At 41.0% G+C, this 21,227-nt stretch overlaps 1 protein-coding gene across 8 annotated transcripts; it reads left to right on the forward strand.

The window, feature by feature from the left end:
- The first annotated feature begins 288 nt into the window (after positions 1 to 288).
- LOC135502112 (transmembrane protein 145-like) lies at positions 289 to 20,156 on the forward strand. 8 transcript variants are annotated; one of them, XM_064794688.1, is made up of 16 exons: positions 289 to 425; positions 1,012 to 1,086; positions 2,284 to 2,361; positions 5,987 to 6,232; positions 10,060 to 10,144; positions 11,007 to 11,078; positions 11,454 to 11,603; positions 11,696 to 11,868; positions 12,305 to 12,477; positions 12,722 to 12,842; positions 14,095 to 14,154; positions 14,615 to 14,740; positions 15,051 to 15,068; positions 16,082 to 16,156; positions 16,823 to 16,898; positions 18,505 to 20,156. In XM_064794688.1, the coding sequence occupies exons 1-15, from the start codon at positions 324 to 326 to the stop codon at positions 16,895 to 16,897; spliced, it is 1,629 nt and encodes a 542-aa protein (XP_064650758.1). In that variant the 5' UTR covers positions 289 to 323; the 3' UTR covers position 16,898; positions 18,505 to 20,156. The 8 variants fall into 8 exon arrangements, with proteins under 8 accessions (XP_064650758.1, XP_064650759.1, XP_064650753.1 ...); XM_064794689.1 differs by lacking the exons at positions 5,987 to 6,232; positions 16,823 to 16,898 and adding an exon at positions 5,474 to 5,671; XM_064794683.1 differs by lacking the exon at positions 16,823 to 16,898.
- The last annotated feature ends 1,071 nt before the right edge of the window (positions 20,157 to 21,227 follow it).

A 21,227-nucleotide genomic window follows, 5' to 3' on the forward strand; every position in this document is an offset into this window, starting at 1 on the left:
ACATAGTCACAACCAGATTGTCAGGACAACCTCTCACTCAAGACACAATCCCCCTTGATTCCTCTTGACCAAAAGAGTGTGACATTCCGATTTTACCATGGTGAATCTGATATCTTTTTCGTAGGGCACTTTCTCAATCCAAGCAAAAAGTCCCAGGGAGCGAAATGACTGGGGGCGAAAAGGTCAGAGAGCCAAACGGCCAGACAGGTCATTGTCGGAGAAAGCACGTGGCAATGTTATTATTTACGTTGTAGCCATGGATTATGGTCACATGGCTCATTTGCATAAAATCCATGTGTCATGGCCGCCGATGATTTGGAGTGATGGATTTACCGAATGTCTTGCATGTTTTGGTCGCTTTTCTACTGTGTTTATTACAGATCGCAAATGGAAAATTTATCAAAGGGACGCTACAGACAACAGAGGTACGATAGCGAAACATTTTACAAGATTTGAATCCCACGTATATTGTGGATGAGGTGGTTAAAGAAAAGTTTTATAATAGGATCGAAGACGAAGTGTCATGTTATGACGGGTATTGTACATGATCATACATGTATGTGTTGTAGGTACTATGTGATTATACAATACATATGCCTACATGATATATTGTCTGTTGATGCAGGCTACCTGTGATCCTGGCACTACTGCATTTGATTTGTACTGTGTGTTTCATAAATAATTTGCCTACTTTTGATTTGATTTCATCGCTATCCGATGGTCACGGGTCAGTGTGGCTAGCTGACAATGTCGCACTTACAGAGAGTTGGCCCGGAAGTTGCGACAATACGCGCGCTTTAGACAATGGGAGACTGCAAAAATATGGAATCAGGAATGATTGCATCCTCGCTTTGCCAGTTAGCAAATTTTTAGCAGTCTCCCAAAGTCTTAAGGCGTACTATCACAACTTCCAGGCCAACTCTTGTAAGTGTCGCATTCGAGAAAGGAAAATACATGTCATTTGAGTTTTGAAAATATCTTTTTGCTTAAAAATTGTCTGTGTACTTTCAGAATTGGGTGTTCTTGACACGGTTTTGCTTTCTCTCTGAGGTGGGAGAAATCAGCTTCAAGTTAGACTATCCAGAAGTAAGTATTTTTCATCTTTTTGGTCACTCGTGAAAAACTTTCTTGTTGCCAGAGAAAGTTTCAAACGAGTTGCTCATGGGAAGTTTGAATACACCTGACAGGGTTCTCCACAGGGTTTTCTCAACGGAGAGGTTGGTACCCCTGATATTCAAGAAGTTTGTCACTTGTCAAAGCCTCGAAGATAGTGCTTTAAAACAATTGTTCAGCAGTTCCTTTTTTCAACTTAGATGACATCAGTTTGTGGGGTGTAGTGTTTTGGCATGATTGCGCTTTAATAGTTAACTCGCAGTCGCCCATTAATACTTTATAAAGTACAGATGTTCTGAAGTAGGAGAATGGTATGCTATGTTCATAGCATGATGCACTTGCAACACTTCATACAGAACACACCGGTACTAAATGCTATTCAGCGAAAACAATATTGCGATACTCATGATGGAATCAATAATATGAAACAATATTATGTAAAAATCTTAAATAATTGAAAGGTGGTGTACTTTTGACACCATGCAACACATCACAATACATGTTGAAGGCAATGACTGTTGAAATGCTAGTGATTTTTACAAGTTTCTATTATTCTACATCTCTAAACCCACTCACTTGCCAACCACAGGCAAAACTAAAGTTTCCTTCCCAAATGGACCAGGCAGTGTTAATATTGGTTTATTGTGTTTAAATGGGGGAGGATTGGGTGTGTTATGTGACGTGACGGTGGAAGATTTTTTTGAGAGCAAAATATCAAAATCTTTCATAGCTTTACAATAGGCTTATGTCGCTAGTATTTGATTATGAACATGTAGCTCAGCATTTTAACTAATATCTGGGAGTTGACCAAATATTTATGTATTCGAATTATACTAGTACAGTAGTGATACTGATTTAAAAGGTTGAATCTTCTTCGCCAATTTTCCAGTCGTTCAAAGTTCAAAGTATCCTTCTATATTATGACACTGTATGGCCTCAAGCATATGATAAGGACAAGGTAACGATAATCCTTCCACATCCTTGTATATATAAATAATATCGTGATAATTTCAGTGGCAGACGTTTTCCCCCGATAGTTGTCAGAATTTAGAGCCCCATCACACCATAGTAATAGTACCTCTGGCTTTAGTTTGACCAGTCCGAAGACGTGTTGGTTTGCACTTTTTCTTCCCACCTTTAACCCTTTTCCTCCTGCCCTTTTCGTTACAGAAATATGCCGTGCAAAGCATTTTACTTTATTACGATGAAGAGGCACAGTGGGCTGCCGTGTATAAAAATAAAAGCAAGGTATGTATTGTCCAGGATCCAGGATGACATTGACAGTATGCCCACAAAGGAAAGTATCATAAAAAATTTGGAATTCCAAATTGTGTGTCAGACTCCAGCAGGATGTTATATTCTGAAAACACGTATCAATTTTCCTTCTCTGCCTTGTGAAATTATTTCATTTATAACATCTAACTAAGCTAATAGTAATACTAGCAATATATCTCTAGAAATCACATTCACTTCACTGCAGTTTTCACTCAATGACTGTGACCCCATGTCAACACTCTGAATGCTCAGTAATGGGGGCTCACTGTCCTAGCTTGCTTTAAACTAAGTGAATTTTGCATGAGCAACATTTTCCATTTTCAAGCAACCATTTCCTGCATCTCAGCTGGTATCAAAGAAACTGATGCCTATAGTCAATACTGTGGATTTCCCATACCCAAGTTTCGGAATGGAACCCTATTGTCCAAATATTCAGCAGGCTGAATCTAGCTAACTGATCCACATGGTGGAGTTTTGAGATGGGAAATGAGAAGGTACATTTTGCGTTGGCGGGGAAGATGTATAAGTACCTGTAGGCTAAATCGCTGAATGTTCAAAATTCACTTAAAAACATTGCTGAGGTTCTGACTCCACTCCATATCATCCTGAGTCTGCCATGATTTTGTGTGCATGACGTACAGTAATATGTTGTAAAGTGAAGATATTTTCATGTCGCGCATGAATGAGATTGAGAACTAGATTCATTTTTGACCCAATAAGCATATGTGAGAAGGTTTATTCTTAGTATCTGACCTTATCATTGTAGTAATGACCTGAATATCTGAAATGATTTCTTAAGGTTGAAAGACTGATTGCAAAGTAACACAGAATGAAAACAGAGGTAACAATGATATCGTTTTCCAACTAATCTGATATATTAATAAATCAAGTGATTTTCGGCCCGTAACGGGGCCTTCCTCATTCATTTACGTTAACACTTTACTTCACAGCGGTTCTAAAAAGAAATGGTGTATCAATTATACCTCTTGGTGTAAGTGTGGTTTTTGCAGGTCTAAAAACGTCCTTGATTGTGTGAAACATGCCGTCAGTCCTCCGACCTTGGAGTTCCACGTAGTTATTAAAATATCAACCATAGACCAGCCATGGATCTCGGTAGTCTTTGTACGTGGGTAAACAGTCCATGAAAAAGCTACAATGTACATGCCAAATGTCGAAAAAATGATAAGAGTTGGCCCTCCATCTAATCTATTCTGAATATACTTTTGAAAGATGCAGAGCTGTACACATTTTCAACACAGCAACATGCCTTAGCTTTGAAAGTGAAGTTATTATTTACTCTCGAGATTCATGTTTGTATGTCTAAAGTCCTATATGACCTGTTTACATAATCTTGATAACAATGTTTTGTTTGCTAATATTGAATTCTTACTTCAGGCGATTGGAAAATAGCATTTAGTCCAGTTATTTGCTTGGCAATGCATGAGAATCCCATCGATGTTGACATTGCATGGCTATTTTTTCATTTCATTGACTTTCCGGTTGAAGCATGTTGGCAGTTGCATGGGATTGATAAAAACACTGGACACTGAACACTCGACAGGCTCATCAATCTCCACCGCCTGGATCAGTCCTCACATCTTCAGCAGTTTTCAGATCTCACTCGACTCCAGAAGTGGGGTACAGACAGATTGCCATCTGAAATATTCTAGATACGAGGTTGACATGGTTGATACTGGTGGTGGAGAATGATGACCCTCTCCAGTGTCGGATTCCCGGTGACCAGGGTTCGATTTTTTTTTCATTTTCAATATTTTTTCCCCTACCCCTTACTTATTTTGTCCTGCCCGGGTCACTGACGTTTGTGATATGACCGCTGTGAGTGCTTCTTCGGCAAAAACACATTTTTAAGAAAGATTTGAAATTCTTTGAAATTTATGGCCAAGTACATTTTAAAAAGTAGCCTTCATGTGGGGGTCGTATATAGGTGATTGGATGTGCAGGATCATGTATTCCATTTTGATGTACTTGAAGGGTATGCATGAGGAATTTACTAATGGTAGGCCTGACAAGCATTGAGGGGTAGCAAATTGAGCAATTAAGCAATTAAGGATCGTTATCTCCCCAGCCTACCCTGTCAAAAGACTGTCTTCACCAGGGGGCATCAAATGTTTACCTCGTTGCCAAAACACTTGGAAGTTTGTTGGGGTAAATTGGCTGGACTTTGTCCGTCTCGGTGACCCTTGGTCAGATGTTTTCCTCAGGCTGTTGTGACCAAGTTCACTGAACCTTGGAAACTGCGCAGTGAAAACATGCCAAATGTAAACTTTAAAAAAAAAAAAAAAAAAACTTTTTTTTTCCATGTCATTCCCGCTAGCCTTTTTATCTTCTTCGAAACAATATGAGAACTAGTAGCAGTTTAATGGAACAAACTGCTGAAAATGGCACCAGTCTGAAATGAAAGCCTGGCGTGAAGTGACTGCAGGACTTGCTTTTCAATGAAATGATCAATTTGTTTTGCCTCCATTTGCATGCTAAATATCCCAAGAACTGATGGCCTGTGAAAGACATATGTAAGACTATGTTCACAAGAAAGATGTTGTGGAAACTTGTTGGTGAAAACTTTTCCGTCGTGATCAGGACTTTGGGGACTTGGTCTCAAGGTGACCAGACTGGCTCCCTAACTCCTTCTCTATGAACTAATTCATTTATCAATCGGCTAGCTTTTCAAAACTTGTCCATCAGTTCTTTCACTTTGTCATTGTATGATTCGCAACTTCCGGTCTGAGGGTGATTGATTTGATACAGGGTTAAATTTTGATGAGACCCATAGCTAGGCACATTCCTATGCTTAGGATTCGCTACATGAGTGAGGCTAGGGCTTCTCTCAAAAGATGATGTATTTGTGTTATAAGCCAGAGGGTGGCTCCACCTTTATTGTTGAGCATTACCATGGATTGGTCATGTAAAGTTGACAGGAAAAACAATCGTACGACCAAAAAATGTAGCTTTTGCAACATGAAAATGGAAAATGTTGTCAGTCACCCTCAGTCTGTCATTTTCACGCTAATCAACCCACTCACACCGCTAACCACTAACAGCACTCGCTTTTAATATCGTTACCTAGAACTGCTATCAGAAGAAAGCTGTACTAGAGCCTGCCAACAACCAAATCATCGACCTATCAGAGCGCGGCAGCTGGTCAGGATGTTCGTCATCCAACGAGACGGGGACGCAGAAGTTCCAATGCGAGACGACCCGGACGTTTCGCTCGTCGAGAGAGAGGTGGTGGTTTATTGCTCTCTGTAATTGTGCGTCTCCGGAGGTAGGGTGTTAATATGGTGTTATCGAGATGCATGTTGGTCGTCCATTACTTGGCGGTGACGGGAGAAGAAAAAAAATGAATAAATTAATATTATTAAAACTTATTTTTAGGACCTCTGTTCTTGGCAGCCATGAACGAACCCCTTCAATCTTCAGCTGTACCCACTTGTTTCCAGCTGAGTGTCAGGCCACTGGACCTCTTGTTCTTGGCAGCCATGAACTTCAGCTGTACCCACTTGTTTCCAGCTGAGTGTCAGGCCAATGGACCTCTTGTTCACTGACCATTCGGTTAACCCTTTCCGATTTTTTCACACAGAGTTGCACTGAAAAAGAACAGGTTCTGGTGAGGGAGAACCAGCAGGTCATCCCGTTGTATGGTCAGGGTTACGGAGGCTATGAATGGAGCCTCATCAACATGGGCTGTGATATCAAAAGGGCAGGCAACCAGGTCGGCAACGAGTCCCGCAGAAAAACTTCCTTGCACTGCAATGTCGACACAAACTTCCGGACGTCCCGTGAACGATGGTGGTTTGTTGCCATCAGCAACTGTCAATCAAAAGTGGTAATATTCTCTTCTCCGGTTTAATTTCAATCCGACTTTGTCAAAATCTGTTTTAAAATGTACAGTTGCACATTGACGAAATAGATTATGACAGAGTAAGGTTGACTAAACCATTTTGGTGCAAGGAATATCACACAGTCTAATATTGCAATGTTCGGTTATCGCTAATCTCACATTGGTCAGGGTTTTTTGTATCTTCAAGTTCGATTCAACTTTGACAGAATCCTGTGTACCGGGTACATGTTTGTGCAGCTTGCGGTATGGACACAGGTTGTTCTGTCAAATTTGACTTGAAACTTTCCTATTTCAGTCTATTTTGTTGGAAGGAGTTTGTATTATACGTGCCACCACTGGGCCATAAAGGAATTCCCTCATGGCCGGCGGGTTAAGCCGTGCCATATACCTGGGGGTACTATACATCATTCCCCCTTCGGACAGAGATGGATCGTCCGCGATCCTACTTAGCGCTTCATGCGTCTCAGTACCGAACTACAAATCCAGAGCTCGCATCGCGTGGGAAGGTCTGCCAGATGTATTGTACGCGCCGGTCACCGATCCAAAGGTTGACCGCGCTCAACGTTGCTTAACTTCCACTCTGGGGCCAACGCGCCAACCACTGGGCCATAAAGGAATTCCCTCATAGCCGGCGGGTTAAGCCGTGCCATATTCCTGGGGGTACTGTACAGAGTTGATCTAATATGATATTGTCAAGGTTGTTGCTAACTTCGCATTGTTCAGAGGTTGTAATTCTCTAACCCTTTGCATGCTGGTTTTGGGAAAGCGGGAATCTTGCAGAAAGGCGCCACTCTTGCTAATAACCACTGCACATATATTGTACATCAACTTGCACATCTTACAGATCTGTGCTAGTGTGTAAGACAGGGATGTCAAATCTTCAATTTAAGCCGTATTTCAGACATTCTGCTCATACTCAATGCTGAATTTGACAGCTGGAATGGAAAGATCTCTGTCCCAACTCTCTGTGGATCTTTGGATTTTTAAACTTGGACCAAAAATAAGCGTTTTCGAGGCATTTTTGTGCAAGGGAGTGGTGCTCAAAGGAGAAGGTTTTTTTACGAGGAAAAAATGTTGGACTTTTTATCATCATAGGCATCCCTGGTAATAGCTGAGGGAGTCAAAGCCTTTAAGCCTTTGGGAAAACAGTTGTCAAGTTATTGGGAAGTGTCTTGATCCGGGATGTTGAGAAATCATGGTTGCCCTACCAAGTTTTCTCAATCTTAGAATGTATTCCATGGACAGTCCTGTTCTAGTTTTTCCTGGTCAATGTGAAGCTGGTCCTTGATGCAGGTTTCGAATGGCCAGAACTCCTCCCTGACAAGGTTTCTAAAGCCTTTCTTTTAACTGCTTCCTTGTTTAGGTCAGATGGAGAGTCCTCTTCTGGCGACAAATCCTATCATCTTAGTTTTTCCTGGTCAATGTGAAGCTGGTCCTTGGTGCAGGTTTCGAATGGCCAGAACTCCTCCCTCACCAGGTCTCTAAAGGCTTTCTTATATGCTTTCTTGTTGATCCAATAAAATCCTACTACAACCGACAATTTCCTCACAAGTTAAGATTTCGAGATAATCTCCCCTTCAAAGCCGAGCAGTAAACGACCAACTGCAGTATTTATGTGATGCATTTTAGATTATTTTGTCCACTCTTGTTATTTTTTTTGCGTGATTCTTCTACTCCACAGGACTGCAAGGCGAAAGAAGCTGTGCTATCACGCGATAATAACCAGATCATGCCGCTATTCCCGTATGGCGATCCTAAATATTACTGGAGTTTATTCGACACGTATCAAGGCTGTCATGTGAAAGTGAACCAAGATGGTCCTCATAATAAAACAGAGTTACATTGCAAAATGAAGCTGACGTTCAAATCGTCCCGTGAACGGTGGTGGTTTATTGCCATTGATAACTGTAACTCGACCCGGGTAATTCTTTTCACATATAGAGAAATGTGTAGCTTTAGATTTTGGCAGTTTTTGTAGTTATATAGTCGTTGTATTGTATATTTAGAAAGTTAACAGCCTATCTAGTCAAAATTGCCACTAACATTTCAAAATGCTATTCAAACTTATAGATTCACACACTTTAGTATTGACGTTGATTAACTACATTGTGTTGGTAATGTTATGGCGAGTGTTCATCTACACCTACAGGCAAGGCTCATCAACATAGTGCACCCAATTGGGGATGTGAAGAAAACTCTTGTGAGTTTCTTGGAGTCATTGGCCGCAAGTCCCTGGTAACCTGTGGCTGAGACTGATTTTGTGACTTGTCTCATTAGCAACCTATAATCAGCTGCATGTATGAAATCAATGCCTGTAATGCTATTGTCAACAGATTGGTAGGCATTGATGTTCTTTCACAGTTCTCCTCGAGATCTTGCTTATTAATAGACTACGTGTTGCTCTATAATGGTCAGTGTTCAAGCTAACTGCTAGCATGGCTTGCTATTAGGTTTACACAATCATGCACAGGATCTTGTAACAATACTAACACAGGCTGTATTGTTCCTCAGAGTTAGCCAATGATCTCATTACTTATTGACAACATAGTGCTGTCATGGCAAACGATTATGGCATAAAAGACATTTGAGAAAGACTCTGCTGGTATGGTTTGGGTTCAGGAGTGCAAACATTGCAATCCTTGGTTGTTTTGTAAGCAAGTGTTGTTCATGAGCATGTTTGTTGCCTGGGTGGTCTTCGCTAGCGCCATGTTGGGGCAGCTCCATGCTAACTATATCGTGGAGATGGGGGCTGCGTGTATGCCATCCATAGTGCATGACACAGCAACCTCTGAACAATTGGTGTCGTTTAAAACTTGCCAATAACTTTCAAAATGGTCATTTGCACAATTCACTTCCGATAGCTGTACAACACGCTGTTGTTTGTTGTGTCACAATTGGTAGAAGGTGTCAACGCCTTCTCTCACCCATCAGGCACATAATCATGACACAGACCAAACTTTCAATATCTATTTTCGTTTCCCTCGCCACTTGTACACACTTATGTCTCAGTGACCAACTTGTATATCACAGGGTAGACATGATACAAAACCATGTGCACTTATCTAAAATTAACGGGTTTTTGACAGAAAAATGCACTTGTGGTGAGGACAGAGGGGTGCATGCTGTTGATAACGTTTACTAATCAATACAAACCACTAATATTGTATTCTGTTTGTTCGTTGCTCAGAGCATTATGTATGTTAATCATTAACCCTTGCTAGGCTGATATGCGTTTGAGGAAGTTCATGGAATGGTCTGGTGAATACTCCTTTGGACTTTGAACCAACACCATTGCTGTTAGCAGTATAACAGTGCATTCAACCCGAGAAGGGAAGCAACTATTTTCAAAAAAATGTTTACTAAGCTATTGATATCAGTATATATACCAAGGAGTATTTTTCAAGTCCAAATAAAATCTCACAGCTAAAAAAGATGCTTTTCCTAATAAGTAGATCGTTCTCTCCAACCTCATTAATATTTAAATGACGATGTTGTCTCTGATATAGAATTGCATGTCTAAATGTTTATTAGTTACCATAGCAACATCCATGATTGCTAATTGGCCTATTAGGCCATATTATTTGTTTTGTTTGATTTACGGCTTCTTTTTTACCTCTTGATATCAGGTGAAAATATGAAAAATACCCACTTGAGACCAGTAATTGTAGAGTGTGTATGAGATCTATCTAATTCCGTGACATCTTTTCTAAGTTGTCCACCTCAATATCTCTTGGTTTCATTCGCTAAAAAACTAAGTCCAGTTGACAATTTTCAAAAATACTCTTCTAATATTTCGATTTCTGCCCTTTCAGGGTCTTTACTTGAATTATGAGATTACTATGACCAACAGTCAGAACAAAAACTTATTTTTCTACCACTTCTCTGCTGATGAATTCTGTAAGTATACAATAGATGTTGCTGGAGTGTAATGAAGGCACCAAACCCTGAAGGTGTGATAGGAGTAAGAGGGAACTCTGAGCCTACTGGTTAGCCACTGCTGGTTAGTCCTCCTGGTTAGCACTGCTGGTTGGCACTGCTGGTTAGCGCTGCTGGTTAGTGCTGCTGGTTAGTGCTGCTGGTTAGCGCTGCTGGTTGGCACTGCTGGTTAGCACTGCTGGTTAGCACTGCTGGTTAGTGCTGCTGGTTAGCACTGCTGGTTAGCAATGCTGGTTAGTGCTGCTGGTAAGCGCTGCTGGTTAGCGCTGCTGGTTGGCACTGCTGGTTAGTGCTGCTGGTTAGTGCTGCTGGTTAGCGCTGCTGGTTAGTGCTGCTGGTTAGCACTGCTGGTTAGCACTGCTGGTTAGTGCTGCTGGTTAGCACTGCTGGTTAGTGCTGCTGGTTAGCACTGCTGGTTAGCGCTGCTGGTTAGCGCTGCTGGTTAGTGCTGCTGGTTAGTGCTGCTGGTTAGCGCTGCTGGTTAGCGCTGCTGGTTGGCGCTGCTGGTTAGTGCTGCTGTATACCATGAAGTAGGGCGCAGGTTCGATCACAGGGATAACCCAGGATTGTCCTTCTTGACAAACCCACCTGGCTCTCTTGTATAATATCTACTGACATTCACTTCTGGAACCTTCTCTTTCAGACATCATACACTTAGACATTGTCTTTCTATTCGCTGAGTTCTTCCTGGCTGTTCTCACGATGCATACAAGTTGTAAGTCAGCCAGTGTGTTCTGACTTTTCGAGTGCTGCAGATGTGACATTATCTATTTATTTCATGATGTGTTTCTGACGTGTGCTTTTATTTTCATTTGTTTGACAGATATACTGCAGGTTGATATTGCATTCTTGTTGGCCGAGTTGCTTGTGTTTGCACTGAGCTGTTATATGGCAAGTAAGTATAATCAAGTTATGTCACACATTTCCTCATTTTCTGCGTCTCAAACTTTTCAAAATGGACAGGCCAGTTCAGGTGACGAGCGCTGTCTTTCGTAGTAATTTGTCTGGATCACAGTAAGGCTGGTCCTTGATGCAGGTTTCAGATGGCCTGAGCTTCTCCCCAGCTGTAACCAGTGAAAGCTTTGTAAATTTGACCACATTTTTCTTGCGGAAAAGATAATTTTTTTTTTTGATGAAACTCCAAGAGAAGTGATGAACTATTGATTGGTACAGTAGTCAATTGTTCACACTGATAATGGCCTTTGTGAATTGGTTGAAACATGGAAACGACAGGCCAACAAATCGTTAAAACCATTCCCATTCTCTGCAGATATCCTTGTGAAACGTCAGCTATTCCATACAACATACAAGATGTACATGGCAGCGCTCGGGTTCGAGGTACTCCATCTATTGGTGATGGTGTGTGCGTACGGGGCGTACGGAAATGACGGAATAGAGAGGAGAGGCGTGCTCTATTTTGGTAAGTGTATTCTTGTTTGCATTCACCCATTTCGAGTTGTTATATCATGCAATATGATACTGAATCATTTTCTCTATTTGATACTTTTTCAGGCCGAATCTTTGAATCCATCAGCATCCTGATCTTCCTGCTAATGTTGATATTAATGGCGAAAGGATACACAATCACCAGGGGTCGCCTGAGTCAGTCCGGGGCCATCAAGATCGCTGTGTTCATGACCGCCTTTGTGATAGTATACGCCATCTTGTTTATATATGAGGCATTCGTAAGTAGATGAACCGTTGTAAATGGGTGTGAGGAGTGACATTCTGTAAAAAGGGTACTTTTCTGATATTAGACGTCTTCCTAAATGCTGAATCTGATAGTTGAAATGGAAAGATATCTGTCCCAGCTGTCTGTGGATCTTTGAAATTCCAAAATTCGTTGAAAAATAACCATGTTAGGGGCATTTTTGTGACAAGATTTTTACAAGAAACTATGTCATACTTTTTACCTTAGCTCCCGGCGTCCCTGCATGTGTAATCAAAGCAAAGACGCGCCGTATTGGCCATTGCAATAGTTTCAAGTACTTTTCATTCAAACTTGATGTTGAATACGACCAGAAATACAAGGGGAGGACACCTGACGTGATGGAATCCCGATGTTTGAACAGTTTGATCAGTTCCCGTATCCGTTCTCCTCTCAGACTGTTTCTCTTTCAGTTCTTCGATCCAGGTTTCGTGTTGTACACGTACGAGAGCGTCCCTGGGTACGGGTTGATAGGTCTACGGCTCGTTGGCTGGATTTGGTTCTGCTATGCTATCTTCTTCACGCTGAAACACTACCCAGAGAAGGGACCATTCTATTATCCATTCTTTGTCTTTTATACTCTTTGGTACGTATCATGCAATTTTGATCAATTTTAGCTCATTAAAAACTGTCTCAGTGTGTTTATCAATGAAGGTTTTCGATCTAAATAGGCCCAAAGTCTTTCGACAAGTCAGGTTGTTCCGAGTTCTGCTGCTCAGTGACATCAAGAAATAGTGTGGAAACCATCCAAGTGAAGGGCCTGTGATGTCAGGTCACTGCAGTGTCTTCTCAACAATGATTCATCAGCAAGTCACCAATACTTTTCACAGGTGGTTCACTTGGCCGATTGTTGCCTTGGTTGCCATGAGAACTCTTGAGGCTCATTATCGTCAAAAAGTGGTTAACGCCATCACTGGTCTAACCGCGTTATGCGGCCACGTATTCCTTTTGGTGAGTCAGTAGACCTAGAGATGGCGCTATTTTGTGAGTTAACTTTTAACTATGGTCTGCAAAGCTTGTATTATATGTGTAGCGAAAGTCTCACGCAGACGAGTGATTATCATTGCATGCGATGTTAGTCACTGCAATTTGAATTGCTCGTTTGTGTGCTGCTTGAGTTTAATCTAACAGTAGCCTTATTTAAAACTCTAGTTTCAGCATGAATTATGGGCGGTGCGGGTCACGATGCATTTTTTAGCTTTGACATTATAACATGAAGAAAGGTGATGAGCACATTAGGTAATCTGCTTGTAGCCACTAACCATAACATGACTGCTTTCAGGTTCTGGGCAGGACCCATCGTCATTCTTATAGCAATGAAAGCCATGAATCTGTGGGTCAGGGAAAAAGTGGTCACTGGTGTAGAAAATGCTGTCGCTTTTGCTGGCTACATATTTTTCTTGGTAAGTGAGTGAACAATTGTGCTACATTCAGGGAGTACCTTACATCAGGCCTCTATGGTGTATCATAGGACTGCGAAACTTTGATATCCCTAGGCCCAGAATAGCATTCCGCGAAGTTACTATTTATAGCTCACAAGGTCATTTGCATAAGATATTGATGACGTTATAGTCACGTGACAGTCGGACATCGACACTATATTTCTACGCATTTGAGCTTATTTCAAAGTCAATTATCTTTGACCCTGCATTGTTTCTAGTATGAATGTTACCATAGAGTCAGAGAGAGAAATATTCAGAACAATTATGTAGTATTTCCAACACTCGGACATGTGCCAGATTGAATCTAACTGCCCTAGTTAGAAAGCCTGAATCCATTACGAAACCGCGTGTTTGTCCGACATTGCCTGTAATTCAGCAATGGGGAAATAAAGGGCAGCAGCTGCAGTGACGTCATCTTCGCGGAATGCTATTTGCATGACACCAAAAGGAAAACTTGACATTTTCCAGCCAGCTTTTATACACATTATTATTCTTCACAGCTTAGTGCAGCACCGTAGTAAACAAGATGGATGAATTTTCTTCTGATTTGTTTGCTCAGGATTTGCTTCTTAATGTGTGAGCTACTGATTACCATGTAGCGGCTTTATGTACTTGAGAATTTCTGATTTGTGATGAGGGGGAGCATTTGGGGAGTTTTGAGTGTATGAAGGGGGATAGGGGAAGTGATGACTTTAATGTGGGGAAGGGAGGAGTTTGTGTGTATTATACTGTCTTTGATAATCCCATTGTTCCTGTTACAGATTTTAACTAGACCAGCAGCTGCAAATACAAACTTTCCATATCATGTTCGAACGTCACAGGTAAGAACAGTAGAAACTATTGCTCTCATTAATTGAGCTGTAATTGGGAATTCGACCAGTATGAAAAACTTCTCAGAGAGATCAAGCATGGTTCATTGTTGTCATGTCACATGTTATGACAGTGGAGGTCTCAGGGCTCTGTGGTGGAACTGTCTAGGACGGCTGACTCAGTCACTGAAAACGGACTGACTGACTGAAGGCAGAAGACCTGTTACGACAGTGGAGGTCTCTGGGCTCTGTGGTGGAACTGTCTAGGACGGCTGACTCGGTCACTGAAAACGGACTGACTGACCGAAGGCAGAAGACCTGTTACGACAGTGGAGGTCTCAGGGCTCTGTGGTGGAACTGTCTAGGACGGCTGACTCAGTCTCTGAAAACGGACTGACTGACCGAAAGCAGAAGATGTGCTCCACCTATATTTGTCCCTGAAGCAATTATGATAAATGTCCGTTGTTTTCAGATTGGCGTCCTGGACGCTCCTCCCACGCAAAATGGCACAGGGCTGTCAGCACTACCGTACTCGGGGGAGAGCAGCGGGCCAAACTTCACCGATCTGTTTGTGGTGACCGGCGAGAAGAGGCCAGAGGTAGGTTGAGGTGATGCGAGATCACAAAATCTTTTTCTTGGTTCGAGATGGAGATAGGTTCATGGTCCGACCTCACACCTTTGACATAACTGTTACAGGTGGTACTACCAGTCATCGGAAACTTCAAACCTCAAAAGCATTTCTAACTCATTTGGAGGAAGATATTCATTTGCGCTATAAAATCTGAGATTAAACTGATGCAGTCACAAGTTTGTAAGACCCTCTGCCCCCAAAGTCCAATCTTGATGATACCTGGCATCAACTCCTCCACAAATTTGCTATGAATGACGTCTGGTTTGGTTATTTTCAGCCTGTGAATTTAGAAAGAGTAAGTTGGAGAGATGTAAATATGTCATAGACAGCTTCTATAACTAATGTTCCTGTTAAAAAGTGCTTGTAAATAACATGCTCTTATCATCATCGTCATCATCATCATCATCATCATCATCATCATCATCATCATCATCATCATCATCATTGTATCATATAACATCGCAGATTTGATGGAACAGTACCAGTAGCAGTAGATAATGTGGGCCGGCACTAAAGATAAGTGAGCTCAGATTAGCAGCTCAACCAGCGCTGCAATCTGAGCATTTCTGACCTGTACCAATTTACACCTGGGTGGAGTAAGGCATGTAAGACAAAGAGTCCTGCCCAAGGTCTCACATAGACAATGGGGAACAAACCAGGGCTCTCTGACCGCCAGTCGAGAGTGTACTACACGACAGTAGCTTCCAAACAAGTTGTCCCTTTCCATTCATATACAAATTATCAATCTCGCTCCAGGAGTTGAGATCAAGTGTTGTACGGGGAGGCCCTAGTGCTTGGGGTGGTGGCTTTGTTAAGGCTGGCGTGGTACATAAGGTCAAGGTAAGACCGCTTACCATTCCGGTTATGGGTGGTCAGGGCAAACGGTTGCACTTGCGGTTTGGGCTGGTTTCAATGAGGATATAGGTGGTGCACGGTTATGGATGGTCAGGGCAAGACAAGAATACAATTCCTGTTATGGGCATTGTCAGGCTTGTGTCTTTATAACTGTTACCCCAGGATTGTAACCTGCTGTAGCCTGCAGCATCAACCTAGAATAGCTGACATGTGATAAAGGGGCTGTCCTCTTCCCCATGGTGATGGTTCCAGCTGAGATTTTTCTTCTTTCATAACTGCAGCTTTAATCTTTCCCTCAAACAGAAGTCTCTTTCACCCAAGTTGTCTAACCCAGTCTAGAGCATATCATTGCATCAAGGTTTCGGAGGCACCTAATCGGCTAACCCTGTTCTCAACATTGCTAACCTGTTCTAACCTGTAGCCCTTTAACCTTTAACCTTTAACCTTCCACAGAGTGGACAACCCTCTGGTTATGGGTATTCCAACCGCCACCAGGATTTTAGCGCCAGTGTCGGTTCCGGTGGTCTTGTAAGTATAACCTCCGCTGCTTCTGACATTTCCGTGAAGAACAACTTCCCACAAACTTTGAAATGTCTGGAGAAACTTGCAAAATCTTGTAGTATGGCAACTCAGATTTGATATTTAAGTTGTCCCTTATAGAGAGGTGTCCGTTATGGGAGGTTCCACTGTATTGTACATTTGTGAGTTTGTTGGGAAGTTGTTCATTGTCAACGCATGTATGATTTAGCTGTTGGGAGTAAAGTATGATAGATGGCGACACCATTAGCTGGGCTCAGTCGACCAGGCTGCTCGGTGCAGTGCAGCTCTTTGGATGCCCGCCGCTAGTTGGTGCTGCCACCTATTACAGAAATATTGATTTTCCTGCACATCGATCTTACACTATAATTGTAGAACTATTTGTACTAGAAGTATTGGATTAAGGAGCATATTCGTGTGATTTTCCACGTAGCTGGTTGGTTCAAAACAATCATTTAGGTCAGCTTCTCCCAGATTTATCAATGTTTTAGGAATTATACGAAAATCTTCATTCCCATTTGTGTTTTACCTCAAGTGTGTGATGTGGTTAAAAAAAGAAGATAAATATAACTTCTTTCCATTTGTGAAGTTACAATATTTGCCACTGATAAAATATACCTGATCAATATTCATGCCACCTTATTAATATTCATGAAGGAGGTGGACATGGGAGGTTACGACCCCTCGATGGCCTATAGAAATTTATTGGATTATGAGGAAACCGAGGCTTAAGGTAAAACCAGGACTCGATTAAGTATGAGAAGTCTTTCTCTTGTCATTTTGGTCCAGCTTTCATTCCCCGTTTTATATCGACCGCCACTGTGCCTAAGTTTATTGCGATTTGTACTTAGCTTAAATGGATCAGTTTTTTGTTGGTGTATGTCGTCTTGACCTCCATTTGAAATATTTGTCTTCACACATGTCCATCCTTTCGCTTTCTGTAGATAATACCCGCCATTTAAAAGTCTTGTGACTAAACAGAATGAACTGAACAGAAGTGGTGAGAGAAAGTCCCCCTGTGGGACTCCAGTGCTTTTCACAAGTTGGAATGAACACTGTCTGATTTTCATTTTGCTGTCCAAGTCTTTTGGAGTTTCAAATTCTTTTTTGTAAAATGCCATGGATAAGTTTTCATTTTGAAACCGGTACTTTGATTTGAACTTTAATTGTATTCTGTATTCTTTGGCTTGACACTTGCGAATTTGCACAGTGCGTTAGACGTTTCATTATCATTGTGATCAATGTAGGTTTTTATGCAATGCTTATGTTACACCCCTTCCCAAGTTTGTATATGTCCACAGTTAATACATGCTGTCAATTCTACTCAATGACTTTTAAATTAAGCCTTTCTTTTGTTGCAAATCTTTAAGGACTTATGTGAATTTTGTTTTAAAATTATGAATTGAACTAGATTTTAACAGGTCGGTGCAGAAGTGTCCCTTGGGTACACAATATTGGAGAGAAAAGTCTAAAAAATCATTTGCTGTTTTCTCCATGATGTTGCCATATAGTGACTGGCTGTAAAACATTCAGTTAACTGTCATTGGCCTAGATGCACTGCACTATGTCCACAAATTAGCATTTAATTTCCAGTAGATTTGGAAAATAGTCTGACGATAAAACAATATGCTTTTTTATGAAAGTTTTTTGAATTTTACGCATCTTGTCCTTAAAGGCTTAGTGGCCTCAAGCAGTCGAAATGAACTATTCCACTGAACATTTGCAACAAGACAAACCGTGTTTTGACTCCTTAAAGTATATTCAAACATCTGAACATCTGTGAATTTCCTTTCCCTTCTTTTTATGTCGGCCACCTTCAGTTGTGGTTTCATGCAAGAGAGAGATTTTGCCGTGAGAGTCCTGGTTTTATGGTGTTGCTTTAATACGTTGATTATCGGTGTCACCCTTTAAGGACAGGTGTGGTCGTGTCATTATCTTACATTTAGATAAGCAGGGCTTTCCCTTCGTCTGTTGCTACAGGTGTCTGATGTAGAGATAAGGTTGTAAAATATGTGAAAATTCTTTGAAATTGGTCAACAGAGCACTGTTATTAAACCAAGCTGCCAGTCCCTTGTTGTCTAATCAAGACCTCTCGTGTCAACAGAAAATGCAGCCCGAAAACTGCAGTGTTGAGGGTTTTTGAAAGACTTTGACAAAACAACGAAGGAATAAATTCTGTTTGCTCTATGCTCAAATGCCTCCGATCTGTAATTGTTAACTATCATCCAATTGTTTCATATGTTTTGAAAACATGCAATCCAAACAAAATAAGCGTATCGTTAACATGTGTTTCTCCTTGTTCGTACATGTCTATTGACCTTTTTTCGTCTCCTCTTCAGCCAGTGGACGTGGACTCATTCCCTCATCACAAGCCAGGTGAACACACTCTTGACCACTTCATCACTGTTCCGTCTATGGAAAACTCCTCTTAACTCGAACAATATATCCCAGACTTTCGTATTATATGTGTTATCGTTGAACCTCTCGGTCGATTAGAAATCTTAGGTGGTGTTGGTTTGGCATACATTTTGGCTAGTCTGAAGGCCGACTGATGTATTGCGTAAATTACGAATCTGAGTAGATGTGAGTTCATTGATAATGTACAAATTAACAATGCCTTTGACTTCACCGAAGTGCCACTCACATGAACATGTCCCCGCCAAATTTTATACCAAACCATTCTAATGTTTCTGATTGGCCGTCGAGTTTTGCAACTACAAAAAGAAACTGCTGTGTATTTCTGTACATTCAGGTATATTTGTTTTTTACGTGAAAATATTTCCCTTCGAGAATGGGAAGTTATTTTTGATGGCGACTTTTATGCAAGAAAAGTGTGTTAGTTAGGCATTGATTTGGATGTTTATGATACAAGGGGCTTTTCCAACTGTAAAGTCTTTGCAAGACAGATAGCCAGTTTAAATGTCCTCACGATGTTAAAGCAACACGTTTCTTATTTGAATTCGTCCGTCGCTGAGACCATTGCTCACCTGCCCAAGGAAAACATTTCTAATGTGATTTATCAATTCATATAGGACCATCAGTATTTTTTCAAAAATTCTTCGTTGCGGAAGGAGTTGGTACGCTGTTATTGTGTTCGTTTGGGGGAATGAAGGTACAAGCTGCTTATAGGTGGCGTAGTAGGGCTTACATATAAAAAGGAATTTACAATTTGTATAAATTTGATTTTGTTTATTTGTGACTCGCTCTACCAAAACTAGGCGCTTGTCGCATCTGAACTCGACAGGTTGATACGGACTTGTTGTTCATTTCCCTATTGTAGACCTTTTGTGAAATCTATTACAAACTGATTTGGTCACATTTCACAAAAGGTCTACAATAGGGAAATGAACAACAAGTCCGTATCAACCTGTCAAGTTCAGATGCGACAAGCGCCTAGTTTTGGTAGAGCGGGTCACATTTGCAAATGATGTTGTTCACCCAGCTTCAAGGTCTCTGTCAGACAGGACTTCTCTAAGCCAGTAACTTCTCTCTGTGGCTGAAATTAAAAGTGGGAAATGATGAAGTATTGTACACTTTCAACCATAAGTAGTTTACAGCAACAAAGATTGCTTGTGTGCAGGTGCTGTTCTGACATGATCGATGTGACTGTCACTCGTAAAGCTGGTTGTGTAAGATCATTATATTTTTGTTTGGTTTTCATGGCAACTGAGATTGTTGTCATTGTCATGAATATTCTGTTTGATCTATAATTTCATACTTGGAACAAAGTGGAATTATGGTCTGAGGGATATATCTTCAGTTGTGATGGCAGCCACATGATTTTAGATATTTCGTTATGACATTTTGTGATATTAGTATAAATAGTAGTGCAATGAACTAAAGATGCCATTTTACTGTAAAATATATGAATCAAAAGTTGTTTTGAAAGGTTCACAGGTTTTCTTGCTATAGTGTACACTCTTTCCTGCTTATCTGAAGGGAAATTGGGAGGTAGGGCATATCATCTCTCTGTGGGGATATTTCAATTCAGGGGTGGGGATGGGGATGGGGGTGGGGGTGAACTGTGTATCTTTACCAGTTTATATCTGTATGACTCTAGTTTCACCGCTCTGAGACCATTTCTGAAAAGTCAAGAAACAGGAGATATTATGCACATGGTCTTTCGATGGTGTCTGAATTTGATGGACAGTGAGTAGGCGATACCATATTTTGGCATGGCTCACTGTCGATTTCATAGTTTTTTATGACAAGTGTGTAGCAGTCTTAGAACGGTGAAATGAGTAATTGTATCATTTGTGATGAGGCTTAATCAGTTTATAATAAGGTCCCTGGACGATAGCAGACTTCTAGGCGTATTCATAAATATTTATCAAATCATGTCAATCCGTCCCAACTTATGTTTGATTCTATTGTATGCGCCCACCCAGACATGTTTTAACGGTGGATGATACTTGTGGCTTAATGCGTAGTTCTGTACAGTTATAAAACCAAAGTTAATTGGTAACGCCCAGCTTTATTTTAATTCCATTATCAGGATTCAAATTGACTATGAAGTTATTTGTACATGTATATGCTAATATAAGCTTTGCGACTTGAAAGTTTGTTAATCGACAATGTTATGATTGAATAGACGTCACTAGAGAGAGGGAGTTTGGGGATGTGAACCAATCCGGGTCCGAGGGGGGCTCTTATTTCAGAAAGATCACAAAAGATTTCGCGGCTTACAGTCCTCAACAGACTCTTACTCATTTCCTATCCTTTGTAATGCATCCCAAGCGAGATTTTAGAATTGGTTGAAATCAGAAGTCAGTTGTCCCTTCTGTATTAATGATACTGCTGTCTTGAACTCCTCTGATGTTTTTGTATGACCGCCCAAGCCTTAATTCAAATCTCTTGAGTTATAGACTAGCGGCTGTGCGCAAACACAGCATTGGAGTGTATTATACACATGCTGTCGTATGTCCTTGTGCAAAGCACTTTTCATACTCCATCCAGATATACTATAGACTTGCACTTTAATCTCATGAAATTACTCAATTTCGATAACAATTTTAATCAATCCATCCATTTTAATCGAGATTACTTAATTACAATGAAAATC

Source organism: Lineus longissimus, chromosome 18 (assembly GCF_910592395.1).
Source record: "Lineus longissimus chromosome 18, tnLinLong1.2, whole genome shotgun sequence".
NCBI classification, from domain to species: domain Eukaryota; kingdom Metazoa; phylum Nemertea; class Pilidiophora; order Heteronemertea; family Lineidae; genus Lineus; species Lineus longissimus.

Coding starts and splice junctions, on each gene's coding strand:
- LOC135502112 (XM_064794683.1), top strand. CDS start 324: ATGGATTTACCGAATGTCTTGCATGTTTTGGTCGCTTTTCTACTGTGT. Junction 2,362..5,986: donor TGTATAAAAATAAAAGCAAG/GTATGTATTGTC, acceptor TTTTTCACACAG/AGTTGCACTGAAAAAGAACA. Junction 16,157..18,504: donor GTGTCGGTTCCGGTGGTCTT/GTAAGTATAACC, acceptor TCTCCTCTTCAG/CCAGTGGACGTGGACTCATT.